The sequence below is a fragment of the Aspergillus luchuensis genome, chromosome 6, assembly GCF_016861625.1.
Source record: "Aspergillus luchuensis IFO 4308 DNA, chromosome 6, nearly complete sequence".
Taxonomy (NCBI): Eukaryota; Fungi; Ascomycota; class Eurotiomycetes; order Eurotiales; family Aspergillaceae; genus Aspergillus; species Aspergillus luchuensis.
This window is the reverse complement of record NC_054854.1, coordinates 2,856,118-2,874,700: the sequence shown is the minus strand read 5'-3', so window position 1 is coordinate 2,874,700 and position 18,583 is coordinate 2,856,118. Positions and strand designations below refer to the sequence as shown.

Here is an 18,583-nt window from a genome sequence, read left to right as displayed (position 1 = left end):
TTTGGCTGCAGGACAAGTAGACAGAAAAGAGCTGGAATAAGTTGTCCAGGTCAAAACTGGGTAAATACAAGAGCTGTGTCGGCAAGCCAGAACCCGATAACTCAAAATCCACCTTTAGTGCTGATTATACTTCCATGAGCTTTTCAAAAGCGATTAGATACGCCTAAATACAGGATAACACGTGAAAAATCCTACCTTGATAAGCTGACTTTCGAGTACAATTCGTAGACAAACACTAGAGACAAACAGAGAACACAACACCCAACCACATATCACCACATCACATCCTCACCTAAATTTCCGACTATTAGAAACCTATCTGACAGTGGCTGAGCCGCACAGCCATAGCCATTAATACCTTGCTCACCTGGCGAGCTGAACAGCCCAAACCTGCCAATCTTCGCTTCTTCCCCAATGATTCTTCTCCGCCGACCCACCACGCTAAATCCATCTCACGCACGAAGGATCGTCGCCGATTCCCACGCGTCCAGTCCGTAGACGACCCGACCAATCAGCACCTCTATCTCGACTGCCCTAAATCCACCCATGTGGATCGGAATAGAATTGACAATGAACAGCCATCGTTGTACGGAGCAGTCGGATGGTTTCCGCCAGGTGCGAAGAGCCTTACCTGCTACATAGTCTGATCCAGCTGGGACGCATGAGGCTGAAGACCCTGTCAGCATGGGTTATTAATAAGGTATTGGGTTCTCACGCGATGGGCAAAGATTTCTTTCTGATCGTTTCGCGAAGTGTAAAGCTGGTTTAGGGCCATTGCTTTCTTCAGACTACTAGTCATGGGTTTCGGGCGATTAAGCAAATATGCAGCTGTTTTTGCGGGGTTAGTGCTAGGTGTTTCTGCTATTGATTTTAACATCAACAGCACCGGTATGCGGCATCATCTGCTCCTGCAACCACAAGGAGGGTCACTAACACAACAACAGACACCATTAAATCCGCCTCCGCCATTGAGTTCACCAATCTCCTCAGCACCGCCAACTTCAATGGCACCGTCAACCCCATCTACAACACATCCTACCCAGAAGGCATGCTCTACATGTCCCTAATCCCCTACTGGAACGCGACCGGCAACACAACCTACAATGAGTTCATCACCTCGCGCATGCACAACCACTCCGAGAGCATCTTCAGTGGAGAATGGGAGGAAATCAACGTTCTGACAAGCGACTTCGTCACTTGGGGTCTTGCTGCAATGGCTGCGTCAGAGGCGGGCTTTCCGGGTAGTCCAGCCAACTCGTCATGGCTGACCTGGGCGAAGAAAGTCGCGTATACGATGGAACTGGTTGTTAGTCAGGGCTCGGTATGCAATGGTGGATTGTATGATGATGAGAGTCAAACGCATGGGACGGACTTCGATTGGTTCAGCAACGGGGCGTATTTCCAGCTTATATCGAGGGTGGCATATGCGAGTGAGGGCGATGACCAGGGGACGTATGCGCAATATGGCGCGAGTGCGTGGTCGTGGAGTGAGAAAACTGGCATGGTGAATACCACCGAGTGGTCGGTGTATGATCTGGTCTCAAATACGACGGCGAATGCGTCGACTTGTCAGGCTGTGGATACCGCGAGGTGGAGTATGGCGTATGGATTCTATTTGAGTGGTGCGGCCTATATGTATGAAGCGGTAAGCAACATTATCCCCATGTCCTTTGGGTTAGAAATAGGTCATTGTGGGACCATAGCTGACAGCAGCAGACCAAATCTGACATATGGATGACACGGACCGAAGGACTCCTCAACAGCACGCTCGACACATTCTTCGTCAACGACATCATGGTAGAAGTGGGCTACAGCAGTGCCAGTCTAGGCACTGCGGAGCAGTCCAAGCTATCAGCTTACCCCTTCAAGGGATTCCTAGCGCTGTGCCTTGCATCCGTGGCAAACCTTATCCCGGATTTCGCCGGTCGGATTGTGCCGCTCCTAGCAGACACAGCTGTGGCGGTAGCCGAGCAATGCGATGGAACGAGTAATCAGACTGTCTGTGGTTCCGACTGGGGGTCGACTTCGTATAATGAAGATCCTTCGTTCGAGAATACCTGGAATGCTGCCAATATCTTCGCCTCGAAGTTGCTTGCGCCGGACACCTCCAAATCGAGAAATACCCCAAGTAGCGGCAATTCCACGACGAGTGATACAGCCAGCAAAGATGGAAGTGGCATTTCGAATGGCGCGATTGCTGGTGCCGTGGTTGGTGCGGTGGCAGGCGCGGCTTTGATTATTGCTGCGGTCTTGTTCGGTCTCCGGAAGATGAAACAGAAGAGGATCCCCGTCCCTACAAAGGAGCCGGATGACATTGAGTATGTCAAGAAGGACCCCGCGGAACTGGCGCAGAAGCCTTACGTCCCTGAGATGGATAATGGAGTTGTGACGGAACTACCGGGGAAGGCTGATGCGAGTATTCCTCATGAGGTGGATTCAGCGCCGGTGTCTGAGCTTCCAGTCAGAGCTAATACGATGCGTTATGAATTAGCATGATAGCACTGTTTCGGGCGCGTATGGATCTATAGCCCATAGTATTAATATAATTATCTTACCCACGTCTGGCAAAGTACGCCTTTGCCAGACGTGCTTTGTCTTATGCTATAATTAGTACTCAGACGCCTAGGAATGCCCCGATAATATCTCACATATGTCCAAGATGACGCATTCCTCCTTCTTTGTGTCCGATGGGATTGAATGTAAAGTATAGAACTCAAGGAAAACAGGCCAAACGTGAGGGAAAGGACAATGTGCAAAACTTCGCTAGTTTCAGTCCCACTGGCAAACAAGTAGCAATTATATAACAGACAAGGATTATATGCATAAGGATCCCTCTTCTCTGACATACCCCAACCACTGTACCATCTAATTATCATCCCCTTTTCTCTACTCTACCCACAATGCTTTTTGACAATAATACTCATATCACCTCACTGTCATCCAAATGTCAGCGCGGCTCAACGAATCAAGTAAGCCTAGGCGGTATAGAAGGCCAATGAGCAAAGGCAGTGAGGACATACTCCAGCTCCTCAAGGAAATTTGACATAGAATAATACTGGTCCGAGTTTGCTGGGGGAAGCGTTTCGTAGCCAGTGAGGAATGTTGACGGTAGCGGTTCGATTGTCTGCTGGCACTGATAGCTTCCGTACAGTCGAGCCTCTTCCAAGAAATAAGGATAGTTGTAGTTGTAGCTGTATTGCGATACTGTGTTTCCGTCACGAGCGTACTGGCATTGCTGTACCTCTTCTTCAAATCGGACGCGGCATTTTCTTCGCTTGTTCCAGTTTTCGCGTGAGCTGAGGATTATCTGCACAATGAGGTATTAGCATTGATGGGTGAAGTGGTAGGTAGTGTCTCTGACTCACACTCGGGACTGAATGGATGGTTATGCTCCAGAACCGGCCAAGCAGAGACTTTCCATCTGTAGAGTCGTTGGACATTGAAGATTCTTCTGAAAGTCCCCAAATGCTGGGCTTTCGCTTCAGAGAAGGCTTTCTAGGAGCTTGCGCCGGGGGTGCCTCGCTCGGTGTTGGACTGGGGCTTCTGCTAGACTTTAGTGGACCGTAGAGCCAGGTAATGTCGCTATCTTTGTCCCTACATCAAGTCAGGATGTCACGGTTCAGGAACACGATGGCTGGGCTGGACTTACCAGGATATAAACGCCGCTGGCATGCGAATGGTTTGCCTGGTAGAAGCCAGCCATGCTCTCCAAAGAGCATTTTCGAATCGACATCTAACAAGACTATGCTGGTTTATTTGGCGAACATGTTTTCTAGTAGCCCACATCTCATCATACGTCCAGGAATGTGCAAGATAATCAACATTGACTTTGGCATCCTCTTCAATCCAGAGATCACAGCGCACAGCCCTGGGTCGGGACATGGTAGCCTCGAGGGGGCTGAGGAGTAGGAAACGGGAAATGGGGAAGGGAGAAGGTAGAGGGTGGCGATAGTGACTCGTAGTGAATGGTCGTCCCTTCTGAATTGATCGCGATCATCAAAGACCAGTAGGTGGGTGAGGATGACTGGACTTAATATACAAAACGGCAAGAATGCAAGCACGCTCTATCTACCAGGCAAATGCCCGGTCTACTCTATCGACACTTCGTTAGCACAGTATCAGTCCCACAACTGATAAGAGCTCTACATGTCATACTTCAGTGTTTCCACTCAGAACACGGGCTAAACCAGACGCGTGAATCTGATATCGAGCATGATTGGCGAACCAATATTTAGGAAAGGTCTATTTGGGGTATCTCCCCGGTTGCGGAGAGCTAGAAACACGGTGCACAGAGGAGTTGCAGTGGCCCAGCCGCCCGGGACAGCCGAGTTACCGAAGATGGGGAATGGTGGACATGACAGCCGGCGCCACCAGAACCGATGAGGCCGAGCAGGGAAAGAGGAGTTGTAACCATGGGGTGACATCTGGCCTTGTCAAGGGACGCGTCCGGGGCTGTTGAAGTCTCCCAGCCAACCACAACTTCGCTGGCTGGCCGGAACATTCAGCCGCCCAATCAGCACCCCGGAATTCACATACTACGCCAGAACATCAGAATCCGACTCGTGGGCCTTGCCCTGAAATATGCTCTCGGCTGCAATATCCCCGATCCGTGGCGACAGCTGGGAGCTCTACTTGAGTGGGGATCTAGACCTGCCGATGAGCGATATGGTATTCCCGATCTCCTTCCTTAACGAGCCCAGCCCTTCCTGCACAGCCATGAACCACCGTATCGAATACATCGCTACCACTTACCAGCCTAGCATACCATATCTTCCATAGACTCATGATGTCTGCGAAGAAGAATGCTCGGCGTTTTCTCGCCTCGCCTGCGGTTGTCGGCCCCGCCCTATCTCGTAGAGGATCCATATCAGAAATTTTTGCGGGGAATGCCCCAGGTCGTAGACGGGCAGAAAGTATTTGAAGCAAGCAGGTATCGAGCAGAAGTACTCTGTATCCTCCATCACACTCCCCTACTCTATCAAATAAAAAAAGATGCCTTGGTCCCTTGGAAAATCTCTAGGCCTGATTGGTCGCGGGCAAGAACCACTCTCCTTCTCTCTTACCGGAAGCCCTACTCTTTGCGCGAACACCCCTTACATCTCGGATCTCAACGCCTCGAGGCTTCTCTCCACACCGGATCGTACCGAAGCAGATGCCCGCTGGACTTACCACACGGAACGAGATTACGAGCCTGAAGACAGCTTCAAAGAGCACGCCGTGTTGTGCCTTCCGTGTTGCCATCATACCGAAGACAACCAGCCGGGTATGGACGATACTCCTCTGGATAGAAAGGCCCGTAATGCTCTCGAAGAGTATTCCAATTCTTTCGATGAATACCGTCTGCTCAAACGGAGGTTATCTACGTTAACGCACTCGCCACGGAGCGAGAAAGCTGCATAACCGTCACAATGTCGTGCAATAAGCTGCGATGCATGCAGTTTTGGAAGCAAGTCAACCTGGCTTAATTTACGGCGCTACCAATGATCGGGATGTTTTGGAAGGAACCTGTAACACTATGCTTATTTTAGAGCATTTAGCTATATGTAATTAAAGTGGCATGAAATGCATGGTCGGACGTTTCCCATTTTATCAATGCATGCAACTTCGATATCGTTGCTACTCTACACAATCTTCACTGCAAGCTGCTTTCGGCACGACTTCTATAGCACATTTAACAGTCTACTTGGCTATATGAAAGATTATGAGATAGACCGAAGCGCAATTTGTCGCTCAAATAAAGTCGAGTGGCGATTCCTTATCAAATGCTACAGATGCGAATATTTTGGCTTTATTGCTATCGATTCTAGAACTGCTGCACGCAGGGCTGGAATGCAACGTAGCTATCTATGTACTGGAAACAGTAGCAGTGGCGAGGCCCAGTATTCCGGAAGACTGCCGCGTTAATCAAATCCATGGTGGCGCTCCAGACCTGCCTTCGAACCTGATCTTAGTCAGGCCGCATTGATTATACTGTTTTTCCATGGTCGATGTCAACACGAGATATCTTTATCGTGTTACAAGCTTTCTACGCGCAATCACCATGATGGCTGTGCATATAGAATCCTTGTCGGATGACACGTATCTGTAAAACTGATAAAATTGTCTAGGCTTATATTATTATTGCTCGCTTCGTAGATACTACTCTTGATTCTAGTATACTCAGTCAAGGAATAACGGATTGCAATTAGTACTATCACTGCCCAAAAGTTCCATCTTGCTTGACACATTCTCACGGCACCAAGCCATCCCGACCAGCCATGTCCACCAGGACCATCACACCTGCACCTTCATCCAACCTCAAATCCTCCACCACATCAGCACATCCCTCATCGCCCCCTCCAAGGCCCGACGCGCCGCCTTCCGCACCCTCACTCTCGCCAACGAAGTCCACCACATCCGCCTCTCCTCCTTCCAAACATCTCCCTCACACCGCACTCCCAAACCCGCGACATCTACGACTGCCGCAACAAGCGCGGTCTTCCAGGCCTCCTCATACGCACCGAATCTTCCTGCGGCCCGACCACCCAAGACGACACCGTAAATCACGTGTACAACAGCTTCGGCATCTTCCTGCGCTTCCTCTCATCCGTGCTGGGCCGGCGATCCATCGACAATGACGGTCTCCGTCTTATCGGGTGTCTCCACAACGACAAAAACCTAGACAATGCGTTCTGATACGGGCAGGAAATCATTTTCGGCGACGGGGACGGGATATACATCACTGGGTTCCCGAAAAGCCTGGATGTCGCTGTGCATGAGCTGATGCATGGAGTGACGGATCATACGGCCGGGTTAGTGTACGAGGGACAGTCTGGGGCGCTGAGTGAGAGTATCTCGGATGTGTTTGCTTGTGTTGTTGAACAGTGGTTGAGGGGACAAGGGGTTGAGGAGGCGGATTGGGTGGTTGGGAGGGGAGGTTTGTGTTTGGCCGAAGGGAAAGAAACGTGCTGGTGCTGGTGTTGGGGAGATGGGACTGAGGTCGTTGAAGGCGCCGAGGACGGCGTATGATGATGCTGTTCTTGGGAGGGATAGGCAGCCGAGCCATATGAATGGGTTTGTATATACGGAGAAGGATAATGGGGGGTGTGCATTGGAATTCGGGCATTCCGAGTCATGCCTTTTACCTTTGTACTGTGGGCTTTGGGGGACGGAGTTGGGAAAGAGCTGCGGTGGTTTGGTATCAAGCGTTAACAGATCCGAGAGTTGAGCTGAATTGTAGCTTTGAGAAGTTTGCATGTGTGACGGTGGGTATTGCGGAGGCGATGTTTGGGAAAGAGGCTGAGGGAGTGGTGAGGAGGGCGTGGGTGGAGGTGGGAGTTGAGGTTGGAGAGGTGTTGTGGACGGGGAAGGATTGATACTTGCTAAAGTTCCTGGTTTGGGGTTTGAATTTAGTAGTGTTTGGGGCTGGTATTTGGGTTCGCAAATACCCTTCTCATGATACTAGACAGTACTAGAAGTACGACAGCCATGTTCTACTGCTCTCGCTGCTACTTTCGAAGCCATTACTAGTGAGCATCAGCATATAATGCCATTCTGATATCTGTTTTCTTTAGATATTTGTAAGTAAATGGAATTGTCCCATTAGAGGTGACCTTTTAGATCACAAAGCCGATGCAAGCAGCTTGATGATCATAGAGCATGTCCATAACCTGACAACAGTGCGTTGTATGGCAGGAGCATGAATGCATGTAGAATGCACATCTCTGGAGCATACCCAAAGCTGCATTTAGTACAGTATTTGCTTAAAAGATTGTTTAGCTTGGATGGGAGGTTTATCCTTCTTCTGTAAAGTATAATAGAGCTGCTAGTCCTTTGAGCAATACAATAGTATGTCTTTTCCGTTTTGGGAAGATTATGCTAGAATAGGTCGCGGTGAATGATATCCTCCAGGACAGTTTAGGCAATCAAGCACATGGGCGTTCTATACAGGCAGCACAATATAGTCTATCCCTTCGATCACTATCACAATTTGGAGCCCTCACTCAACATCAGCACCGACACTAAAGCGCCCTCATTGGCTCACATGTTTTGAAGAGTATTCACTGAACTTCACTGCTCAGTGTTTACAACTACGCGTCTCTTTCCTCTCACCTTAGTTTCCCCTCTCGCCCGCAGTAGACATATTCACGACCTACTATCTGTCCATCCAAATCAAAGTAAGTAGAATGAGAATCTTCACTTTATCCTTATCTCACTTCACCCAAACTCACCTGAATCCTGTGGACAGGCCACGCGTTAAGGACTATCAGTCCACTCTCAAGATCCAAAATAAAACTAACTAGGATCATTTGATCCGAGATTCACTTCACAAACGGGTAGAGACTCTTTCTTGCATGGCATAATGGCAACACCGAGAAAGGCTTCGAACAGGCCGAAGAAACGGACTTTGGTCCGCTGGGACGGTATGTTTCCTATCTCTTCTTCGATAAACCTATCTTGTGGGGCATTTGTTCAACCGAAGCTAAGAAGTATAGAAAATCTGAACGAACTCCTTCTATTGACTGTCCAGTCCGTTTGCAATACAAAGTCAATCAAGATTCCTTGGGCCGATGTCGCTAATACCATGGGTCATAATGTGACGGAGGGCGCAATCGTACAGCACCTTGCAAAGCTTCGCAGTCGTCGAGTCTCTGCAGATAAGGCTGTCCCTCCTCCCCTTCGACGTGGTGCTACTGCTATACCCAAGTCTGCTGAAGAAACGCCCATAAAGAGCGTCGCAGACGAGGAACCAAAGCCGAAGGGCAGCTCCAGTAAGAACAATGGCTTTGGGTCCCGTGGTAAACCTCGACACCAGAATACATCCTCGGACGAAGAATGGGTCCAAGGAAGGCCTCCAAGATCACGAAGGCTGCGAAAAAGAAGAAAGTCGGCGGTCAAGGTTGAGGAGAGCTCTTCAGGGTCTGAGAAGAGTGAAAGCGATGACGAAGATAAGCGCAGCAGTGTAGCCAGTTCCGATGAGCTTTTGGTTCGTGGTGCAAAATTCCTCGAATACCCTAATGACGCAGAAGGACCACAGAGTAAGATCGTGACACTCAAATACCGTCGTCCTTCTGCGGCCCAGGCAGGCAATGCACCCTCCAAATCTCTGGATTTGGCCAATGACACCACCAATGTCAATCCTTCCCTTGTTCTGTCGTCCAGGCAACCCAGAATCCCTTTTGAAAATGATCCCGATATGATGGACTTGTTGCCACACAACCTACCAAATCGTTATGTATCCGGGCATACCTCCAATGAACTGCCTACACTACCTCCAGAAGAGCACATCTCTTCAGATGATTTGTGGAACACTGCACTCGCCCCGCCGTTTCCAACAGGCATGGTCTACTCAGGCTCAAATCCCACTTTCGAAGCGATTGTAAATGACCCTTTAGGATTCTCCCAAGAAGACATCGATAGATATCTCACCTTTGATTCTGGCAGCTATCCGCATATGCCCACCAGTTATGGCAGGTCAGACCCGCCATTGAACGACTTTGACATGGATGAGGACATGAACTGATCAAACTCTTCTTCGAACTGGTAATTATAAATGAATCATGGCCCGACAGAATTTTCTTTACATACCTTTGCCCTTTCCCTTATCAAATTTTCGCATCGATTGAATATCAATAATCTCACACATTCTCAATTTTCATCAGTTCATTGCATTTGTTTTCATATCAGATGTTTCGGACACGAACGATAGTCCTGATGCAATGTTTTCGTTGTCCTTCTATCACGTCCTTCTTTCATCTCGGATATCTCTGACATCTATGATCAACATAATGTATTTATTTTCGTATCATTTAGAAACATAAACAATCATATCGAAGCAATAAAACACGTCTTATCAATAGAGTGTGAAAAGAGTATCAAAAGAGGAAGACAGTGCACTACAATTGTCTCCTGGGGTTTAAATACTTGAAAGACTGAGATGGATGAGGTTATTGACAAATAAGCATTCAATCTCCGCGTGCACAATTAACTATCCCACCAACCAAGACGCTGCTGCATAATCATCATTCCTTTTATAAGCGACCGAGTAATAATTCAATTCGACCAGAAAACTCATTTCGCTTCTCATTCCCGCATTGGTGTACTACTCTATCCGTGGTTTCACCAAACGGAACCACAAACTGCATTTCACTTGTTACTAACAACTAATCCATGCCATTAGTTAGTCACGCGCTTCTCTGTTATTCATGCAAGTTGAGCAGTACTGTGAATGTAAATCTCGATTCTTCAAGGAGTGTTAGTGGCGAGAAAATGAACCAGGGGAAACAGAGCGGTGGCGTGTAGTGCAAATGGCACGGCGTTGTATCCGATGACTGGTACTACCAATATTACATTTACTGGTAGTAAAGCTTGACCATCGGTTCAGTCCGACTTGTCTAGCAGGGTGATTTTGAATCTGTTGGTTATGTTTCCCTCAGAGTGAAGAGTAGTCTATTCACTTGCACGGAGTATACCAACACGAAAGTTGTAGGAGCCATGTAGTGAAACATCTCATCGATAACTCATCATCCTTTGCATTACCTACACAGAAACTATTAAGTCTTACACCCATATCACAAGAGTGGGTGAAACCCATCCAATACCTTTCTGCGTGGTCATCTTCAGTATAGATCAAAGGCACCACTTCGCAACTTCAACTGCAACTACACAATCATCATATCTATTTTTTCTCTACGTTCATATTATCCATCCTTCAGAGCCTCCCGTGTCAAAGAAACAAATACATCATGAAATCCATCCTCATCGTCTTCACCTTCGGCCTCCTTATCAACCAGGCCCAGGCCTGTGGCATACCCGGCACATTCTGCAGCCGCTGGGGTGCTAAAGCATGCGAGTGCAATGGAGGACACCTAGTAGGTGGAATCAATCTGAATCCTATTGCTTAATGCTAATCATGATTTCAGTTGGAGTGTCAGGTCACCGTGGCTCCGACGGTTGATGGCCAGGGCGGCGAGACCGAGGCGTTCTGGACCAAGATCAGGAACTGTCCTGTGCCGGCTGGTGGCGGGTTGCAGTGTGTTGACGGGGGTTGTACTTCTTGAACGGTCAATAATAGAAGGCATGGAGGATTAAATGGTCAGGGGTGATATGCTAGGGTGGATGACTGCGGTGGGATTACTGATAGGGGATATTAGTGGAAGAGATGCTGTTGTACGGTCGGAAAGGGAACAGGCGTGTCGATTCGCTCTCAGCTGTCGCTTAGGAGAAAGCATATAGACACATAAGTAGAAATATGGCGATCTGGTCATCGTTGAGATATTAGTTTTGCTAGGCATGAATGCAGCATCAGCAGTTACTTTGTCAACACAACCACTCGTGCAAATTCTTCTATAGACTTTTTGGACTTTGTAAGTATGCCCAACAGGAAGACATACACGGTTACAGGGGAAATTGCCTACAGTGTAGGAAACGATCTCATCTCGCATATCGGCGACTCCGTGACGAGAGGCGAAAGCTGAACGCTGACGTGGAAAGCTTATCGCATGAGTATAATCGAAGTAGAATCAGTTCTCGGCGCTAGACATGCATCTCCGACCTCACCTGATGAGCAATGTAGCTGTTTTATTGGTCCATCGTTGCATAATCGGGCATGGATCTCTTTGAGATCGAAAACTCTGTATGGACGTTTTACCAACGAGTGTAGCGGTCTGCAGATGAGATGTAGTATTTCCTTTTTGCTACGATCCTCTGCCTCATCCCTTGCATCAAAGTTAAGCTTAGGGATAGACATGACGAGCTCCCGCATGGACAATGTGTGAGATTATCACAAGCTGGACATTACAGACTGGATTCCGATCGGGTCTCCTATCCACCGCTCGACCATTTCAGTGACCGGTGCTCTGCTTGTTAGCTATTTGATATAATTCAAGTGGCATAGGAATCTCAGCGTGCATTATGCTATTGAAACTCACTGCACAGGATCTCGGAAATCACCCCGCGATCTGGTGGATCCCCCACCTTTCGGACGAATGACATGCCAATCTTGCCTCGATGTCCGTCAGCTCTAATGCCGGAGCGAAGCTCTAGGCCATTCAAATGACTCATATCAAGACACCAGATTTGACATAAACTAGAGCTACCTAGCACTTCAAATATACGGCATCTCCCACCCAATTTCGACCCATCTCCAACCTATCCTCCACCACCATGGACCCTTCAACCCACCCCCACCCCCGATTCGGATGGATCGGTAAGGACCCATCATCCACCTGTTATACAGAGTACTAAATTCCCAGGTCTCGGCTCAATGGGCCAAGCCATGGCCCTGAACCTCCAAGCCCACCTATCGCACATCAACGCCCCATCTCTGAAATTCTACAATCGAACCGCAGCTCGTGGACTCCCCGTCCATGAGATTGGGGGTGTGCAGTACACCAACATCCCCGACCTCATTGCCAACGCCGATATCTGCTTCATCGCCGTGACTGATGATACTGCTGTTCGATCAATCATCGACACTATCACGACAGTTGGCCCAGAGTATCTACACCAGAAACTCATCGTCGATACCACGACCGTCCATCCAGATACATCTGCCTGGGCAAAACAACGTCTTGGAGAACACGGAGCAACCTACATCGCATCACCAGTCTTCGGTGCCACGCCAACCGCGCAAGAAGGCAAGTTATTGTTTGTGGTTGCGGGCGCGGATGAGGCCGTGCAGCGGGTGGAGCCGTACATTGTGGGTGTTATGGGGAGGAAGATGATGAGGTTGGGCGAGGATGTTACGAGGTCTACGTTGCTGAAGTGTACGGGGTGAGTTCTGACCTTCTTAGCCATTCAATCCTCTGTGAATATGTCTAATTGATAGTTAGGAACTTCCTCATCGGCGGCATGATGGAGCTCGTCGCCGAAGCACAGGTGTTAGCGGAGAAGTCCGGTCTCGGGAGTGAGGTTCTCGAGGGGTTACTGGAAGAGCAGTATGGTCCTCTTCTTACCTCCATGTCGAAGAGGATGACTGGGGGTTTCTATCTGCCTGAACGGGGTCAGCGACCGTGGTCAGATGTGAATTTGGCCATTAAAGATGTCTCGTTGGGGGTGAGTTGTGCCGAGGGCGCGGGAACCGATTTGCCCGTCGCGCGGGTGGTTTTGGATCATCTCCGGGAGGCTCGGGGGTATGCAGAGGAAAATGGGCGGGCATTGGATTCGTCGTCAATGTATGGGGTGTTGAGAGAGCGTGCGGGACTTGCGTTTGAGTCGGAGAGGGTGAAGCAGAGGGATGCTGGGGGGAGTGATTGAATTGAGGGAAAATGTGGTGGGGAGATATATATGTATCCTTGATGTCTCTTCCGAATAGCAGAGGACAATTTATGCATGGCGTATTTTACAACGATAAATGTTCAAAATACATTTTTAAATAATGCATAAGGCATGTAAAAAAACTATTAACACACATAATCTGCTCAAAGATATATATTAATGACGTAAAAGGAAAGTTCTGCATCTCGATGTGCGGGCAGAAAAAAAACAAAAAAGAAACGTCAGCGACAGGACTCGAACCTGTGCGGGCGAACCCAATAGATTTCTAGTCTATCGCCTTAACCACTCGGCCACACTGACTAATTGTTGAATGATGGGAAAACTTTCTGCCTTAGGAGCTACCGTCGCAGCAAAGGCACTCACCCCATAATTCAAATGAATCTTCATCCAAACGAGAGTCATTATTTCCTATCATAATTATAATAAACATAAATACTTCCCCTTCCCACAATTACCCGACTATACGATATTTGCATCAAATTTTACAACAAGTAACCCACTTCATCAAATCCCTCGCATACATCCAGCTCGGATACAAACAACAATAAACCCCCACCACGGCCGTAATCACCACCGCGGACAATCTACTACATCCACTAGTACCACTACTCATCCGGCTGCAGGTCGTCGCTTTGGTCTGTTACCATCACGAATGTCAGCTTTCATTTCTTCTACCACAACTAAATCAAGCACTTAAAAAGGGAATGAACCCACCTTGATTAGGATTATACGGCCTAAAAGACTGGGACCTGTCGGGAGGCGCCTTCGAACCCGACTGCTGCTGTTGCTGTTGCTGCTGCGATTCACCCGTATCAGCGTGATGAGCCCGACGGTTCAATTCTTCCCATCTGCCTCCGGAGCTAAGGTCATCGACTTTTTCGACGAGCTGTGAGCCGGTGAGGTGGTATGCGCCGGAAGGTCTGCGTTCGCTGGTCATTGTGGTATCTTTCTTTCTTAGTTTCTTCGTTGATGATATTGATAGATCGTTTCAGATGAGGTAAAAATAGCTATGGAATAAGGATGAGGGCGGAGGCGATTTATATCACCGCTTTAGTGGAGTATGACATCGTGGGGGAGGGGGGAGCGGGGAAGACGAACCGTGGTTGTGACGATCCTGGAAGCTGTGTTATTGGGGGAGGGAGTGCGGGTGACGCCCCCGAACATGTGGGTGCCAATCATCGGGGCTGCTTGTTACGCGGATATTGCATCAGATATTATTCATCTTATTCATGGAGGGAACTATTATTTTAGGGACGGGTTGGTTTGGTTGGTTGGTTGGTTGGTGATTGGGTAGGGTAGGGTAGGGTTGGTGGTGGGATGGTCGCTTAACTGCATGAGAATGGGCTCTTATTGTGAGGTTGATGATCGCATTGCTGATTTGCTGCTACAGATAGTGTGGCATAATCTATGGATGGGGATTCAATAACTAATTGTCCCTGTCTTAGCTACATGCAGCATACGCTTCCTGATCAAAAAGAATCAAGTAGAGATCTAGCAATTCGCATTTCATTGCATCTTTTCTCATTTATAGCTATCTTATTAGTCTATTTCTCTTATTAGCTATGATAACTTTCAACTATTGTTTGAATCGCTTATTCTTCCACAACCGAAGCAACCAAAATATTGATGATCACTCATCCACCAAGCCAAAGGAACAGACCAAAGCATGATGATCAGTCCATAAGGGTTCATCGTCAGAAGATCCGCTTATTGGTTTCGGCTCTATTGTCTTAATGTCATGCGGTCGCAGCCCGAGTATACCTATTTTATCAAGCCGATTGGGAAGGAATGGTTGCTTGCCATCTAGGCCCCAAGTTAAGCCAGGTTCTCCGGGCCGAAGAGCCGTCCAAGCATCCATCAAGCCATTCTTTTCTAGAAGGCTGTTGTCTTCATCGAGGACAGGATTGAAGTCACCTGCGACTAGACCTTGACCTGCGACGCGAAGGAGGGATGCAACAATAGATACCTGCTTGGGTCGGTGGGAAGGTCTGATTGGCAAAGAGTCTAGGTGAACATTTACTAGACGCAACCGTGTTGGACTGGGTTCCTTAGATGGAGCGACGAATATATCACAGCAGAGAGCATCCCTAGCAAAGTGACTCGGGAATTTCACCCTCCAAATTGGTCCTATGGCGGCGTTTGTCGTGAATCGTGCCTTAGACAGTAAGGTCATTACCGCAAACAATTGAATGCCCCATGATGTGTCGTCACATTCGCTCGAAAGCCAGAGCTCGCGAACCCGCTCGTCTTTCAAGATTTGCTGGAGGGCTGGCTTTGACACTTCTTGGAGGAAAATGATATCAGGTCGGGGATCCAACCCGATGATACACGTGATTATTTCTGTAACGCGCTTCTCAATCTGAGGAGACGTTCCATCAATATTCCATGTCAGCAAGACAAGCCTTGAGGTATCGGCACCCCCAGCTGGGTCTGCTGGTGTATTTAAATCGATGTCGGAGCGTGTGGCAATCCAACGTTGGACAGGGTCAAAAGTATGCCAGGACTGGAACTTTGGGGAGGCGCCGGCCCCAGATGGGAGTGGTGTTCCATGTTTCCAGGAGAGAAAGCTCGTTTGGGCACGTGTGAAGATATCCATATCTTGGATGGAATGGGTGCTGAATGTACTCAGCTGTGATGAGGGAGTTGGAAACTGCCTGAGAAGCCAGGGGGGCCTAATACAGCAGGGGACAGTGACCTCTTGCGCACGTGATGATTATAACAATCAACCGACCAGCCACAGTCAGCTGATCCCCGCAAGTTATTCAAATACACTGGCTACCTGTATGTGGCCTAACTACTTATGTTATGAGTCTTATTGTGCAGTCGCATTAGGAGCACTCGGATTCGTCACATGCGGCAACAGCACCTCACAATGCTCCTGATACGGCAGCTCAGACACCTGCGGCCCCGGGTACTGCAACGACGCAACCCTCGGACTATTCACCGTAAACTGCGGCCACTCGAAGCCAAAAAAGAAGTCAATCGTCGAATCATACGATCGCGCCTTCAAGTACGCCGGATCGACATTCGGGTTCCCAGTCCGAGCAAAAGCACCCCACATATCCTGGATCGCGTTGGTGTAGTAGATGTCGTCGGGCACTCGCACGGGCTGATCGAAGATATAGTATGTGCCGAAGACCTCGTACAGATCGCTGCTATGGCAGCGGTAGTATGGAGTATCTGGCTTTCCTACGGGGAAGGTACACAGGTCGTAAAAGTCATAGTAGCTGAGTGCGTAGCCTCGATTGTGGATGTAGAACCAGTGGGACTTGAAGGCCCAGGAGGCGGCTGCGATCCATTGCAAGAGTGTGCCGTCGCAGTATAGCTGGCCTTCGGTGCCGAGGTGGACTGAGGCGTTGTAGACCGAGGTGTAGGTTGTGCTACCGTTGTAGACCGTGTTGTTGGTGGTTGTGTAGAGTCCTGAGTTGAGGGCCGCTTCTGCTTGGGCTTCGTTGATGGCGGCGTCCTTGATGAGGATCTCTAATGCCTCGCTGAAGTTGCTCATGCTAGGCCAGAGAGTTGTGGTTGCGAGGGACTGGTATTCCTCGAGCATGTTACCCGTTAGGACGTTGACTGAGTTGATGTACTGTGCTCCGAGTGCGTATCGGGCTTGCGTGTAGTCCGCTGAGTAGTGACCGTCGATGACAGTATACCAACTGATACTGTTATTGCTGATATCAAGCAGGGTCTCTGCGGGTAATGTCCGCAGGCAGGAAGCCCGCTGCGTGGCCGTGCCGTTACAGAATTTCTCAATATAGGGTAGGGCGTAAGCTGCAGCGACTTCGGCAGTAGCGACATTCGACTTTCCGGACTGGACGATGCCATTCTGAAAGAGGTCTTCGCCAATGATTGCGGGACATGTAATCAGATCATTGACTGATGACCCACCAGCGGATTGCCCAAATATTGTCACGTTCTTCGGATTGCCCCCGAACGCAGCGATGTTCTGCTTAACCCAGCGTAACGCTTCGATCTTATCCGTCATCATGTAGTTGCCGTTGAGCTCGCCATCATTGAGAGCTAGAAGACCGAATATGTTGAGGCGGTACTGGGTTTCAGTTAACAATAGAAATCATGGGTATTGGGAATTTGCTACATACGTTAAACGAGACAGCCACGACGTCCGAGCGAGATGCAAGACTAGCCCCATCAAAAGTGGAGTCAGCGGCCGAGCCTTGGGTATCCCCACCACCATAGATCCAAACCATCACGGGCTTCCCGTTGTCAGGATCCAAGGAGTCGGCTGATGGGATATGTGGCGTCCAAATGTTGAGAAACAGACAGTCTTCACTATTTCCCCAGGGGTCTGATAAGTTAGCAACCATGTTAACATGCCTGGGTGGGTGACACACTAAGACCATACGAGTTGCCATCGAAGTAACCAAACTGCAAACAGGCCGGTCCGTAACTCGTGGCGTTCACATACGGGATAGTATGATTCCACGGCTGTGCCGGCTGAAATCGTAGATCCCTCGTAGGGGGCTGAGCAAAGCGAATGCCAGCGAAGCGGAATGCTATGTGGTCCCTCATGCCCTCGAAAGTTGTACCATTGTAGGTAACGTTCACACGGGGGAAACCAGAGTAATCCGTATCTACTCTATCGACAAGAGGGGCGCTGTTCGTGCACAGGAAGGGGAGATCGGAGGTTGAATTTGTGTTGCTCTGAACAACTCCGCGCCTTGAAGTTGGGGATGAGGAAGAGCATGATGACCAAAACAGCTGATCAGTAGTGATTCTACCAAGGTATTGCTGATACTTGAATGAGTTCTCAAAATTGGTGTATTCCTCGCAGCTCAGCAATGTCTCATTATGTGCTGCGCACACCGCATTGGCATCAGCATAACTCGAGGCCGTGTTGATGAATAGGGAGCTAGGCTTGGTTGCATGAGATGTCCAGTTGCCGTCGTTCTCGAAGAAGAGTGTCGTGTCATCACTTCGCGATTCACTTGCAGCACGAGCAATGGTCGGCACGCCTGTGGCAACGGCCGCTGCAGAAAGGACAGCGGGCGCCACCAGAACATTGAGAGAAACAAACATCCTGCTGTCCCGTTAAGCAATGAAATCCTTGGCTTAGCATCAGTCGAACAGGGTTCAACGGCACACATTGCAGCTTTATAGCCCAGAGGTAACTTGCTTTAGCCAGTATGCTTGACCGGTATCAGGCTATTTGCTCTTGGGATCCGTTGTATCCGAGCCATTCGCGCCATCATTACTTTATCTGCAGGGAGGAACTGGCCCGATCTTACTCAAGCACAATGCGGGGAATGGGTGGGGGCAAGGTGGAGATGGGATGAAATATTGAGTGCACCGTGCGCCAGAATGATGT

At 49.0% G+C, this 18,583-nt stretch overlaps 9 protein-coding genes and 1 non-coding gene across 10 annotated transcripts; 5 read left to right on the top strand and 5 right to left on the bottom strand.

Annotated features, from left to right (window-relative positions):
• Window positions 1-797: 797 nt before the first annotated feature.
• Window positions 798-2,496, top strand: AKAW2_60971A (glycoside hydrolase family 76 protein; the record flags this gene model as incomplete). The annotated part of the gene is made up of 3 exons (XM_041693155.1): window positions 798-888; window positions 945-1,645; window positions 1,717-2,496. The coding sequence occupies 3 exons, from the start codon at window positions 798-800 to the stop codon at window positions 2,494-2,496; spliced, it is 1,572 nt and encodes a 523-aa protein (XP_041546469.1).
• Window positions 2,497-2,920: 424 nt separating this feature from the next.
• On the bottom strand, window positions 2,921-3,882 carry AKAW2_60970S (uncharacterized protein; the record flags this gene model as incomplete). Its single annotated transcript, XM_041693154.1, has 4 exons — window positions 2,921-2,933; window positions 3,021-3,307; window positions 3,366-3,594; window positions 3,650-3,882. The coding sequence occupies 4 exons, from the start codon at window positions 3,880-3,882 to the stop codon at window positions 2,921-2,923; spliced, it is 762 nt and encodes a 253-aa protein (XP_041546468.1).
• Window positions 3,883-4,992: 1,110 nt separating this feature from the next.
• Window positions 4,993-5,400, top strand: AKAW2_60969A (uncharacterized protein; the record flags this gene model as incomplete). Its single annotated transcript, XM_041693153.1, has 1 exon — window positions 4,993-5,400. The coding sequence occupies one exon, from the start codon at window positions 4,993-4,995 to the stop codon at window positions 5,398-5,400; it is 408 nt and encodes a 135-aa protein (XP_041546467.1).
• A 2,941-nt stretch (window positions 5,401-8,341) lies between these two features.
• On the top strand, window positions 8,342-9,502 carry AKAW2_60968A (uncharacterized protein; the record flags this gene model as incomplete). The annotated part of the gene is made up of 2 exons (XM_041693152.1): window positions 8,342-8,402; window positions 8,475-9,502. The coding sequence occupies 2 exons, from the start codon at window positions 8,342-8,344 to the stop codon at window positions 9,500-9,502; spliced, it is 1,089 nt and encodes a 362-aa protein (XP_041546466.1).
• Window positions 9,503-10,724: 1,222 nt separating this feature from the next.
• AKAW2_60967A (uncharacterized protein) lies at window positions 10,725-11,039 on the top strand (the record flags this gene model as incomplete). Its single annotated transcript, XM_041693151.1, has 2 exons — window positions 10,725-10,850; window positions 10,902-11,039. The coding sequence occupies 2 exons, from the start codon at window positions 10,725-10,727 to the stop codon at window positions 11,037-11,039; spliced, it is 264 nt and encodes an 87-aa protein (XP_041546465.1).
• Window positions 11,040-12,144: 1,105 nt separating this feature from the next.
• On the top strand, window positions 12,145-13,236 carry AKAW2_60966A (NAD(P)-dependent oxidoreductase; the record flags this gene model as incomplete). The annotated part of the gene is made up of 3 exons (XM_041693150.1): window positions 12,145-12,187; window positions 12,234-12,753; window positions 12,813-13,236. 3 exons carry the CDS (start codon window positions 12,145-12,147, stop codon window positions 13,234-13,236), a joined length of 987 nt encoding a protein of 328 aa, XP_041546464.1.
• A 240-nt stretch (window positions 13,237-13,476) lies between these two features.
• On the bottom strand, window positions 13,477-13,557 carry AKAW2_t60024S. Its single transcript has one exon. It is a non-coding gene; the product is annotated as a tRNA-Ser (tRNA).
• A 305-nt stretch (window positions 13,558-13,862) lies between these two features.
• Window positions 13,863-14,194, bottom strand: AKAW2_60965S (uncharacterized protein; the record flags this gene model as incomplete). The annotated part of the gene is made up of 2 exons (XM_041693149.1): window positions 13,863-13,894; window positions 13,972-14,194. The coding sequence occupies 2 exons, from the start codon at window positions 14,192-14,194 to the stop codon at window positions 13,863-13,865; spliced, it is 255 nt and encodes an 84-aa protein (XP_041546463.1).
• A 693-nt stretch (window positions 14,195-14,887) lies between these two features.
• Window positions 14,888-15,853, bottom strand: AKAW2_60964S (endonuclease/exonuclease/phosphatase family protein; the record flags this gene model as incomplete). The annotated part of the gene is made up of 1 exon (XM_041693148.1): window positions 14,888-15,853. The coding sequence occupies one exon, from the start codon at window positions 15,851-15,853 to the stop codon at window positions 14,888-14,890; it is 966 nt and encodes a 321-aa protein (XP_041546462.1).
• A 216-nt stretch (window positions 15,854-16,069) lies between these two features.
• Window positions 16,070-18,294, bottom strand: AKAW2_60963S (uncharacterized protein; the record flags this gene model as incomplete). Its single annotated transcript, XM_041693147.1, has 3 exons — window positions 16,070-17,305; window positions 17,358-17,563; window positions 17,610-18,294. The coding sequence occupies 3 exons, from the start codon at window positions 18,292-18,294 to the stop codon at window positions 16,070-16,072; spliced, it is 2,127 nt and encodes a 708-aa protein (XP_041546461.1).
• Between the last annotated feature and the right edge of the window lie 289 nt (window positions 18,295-18,583).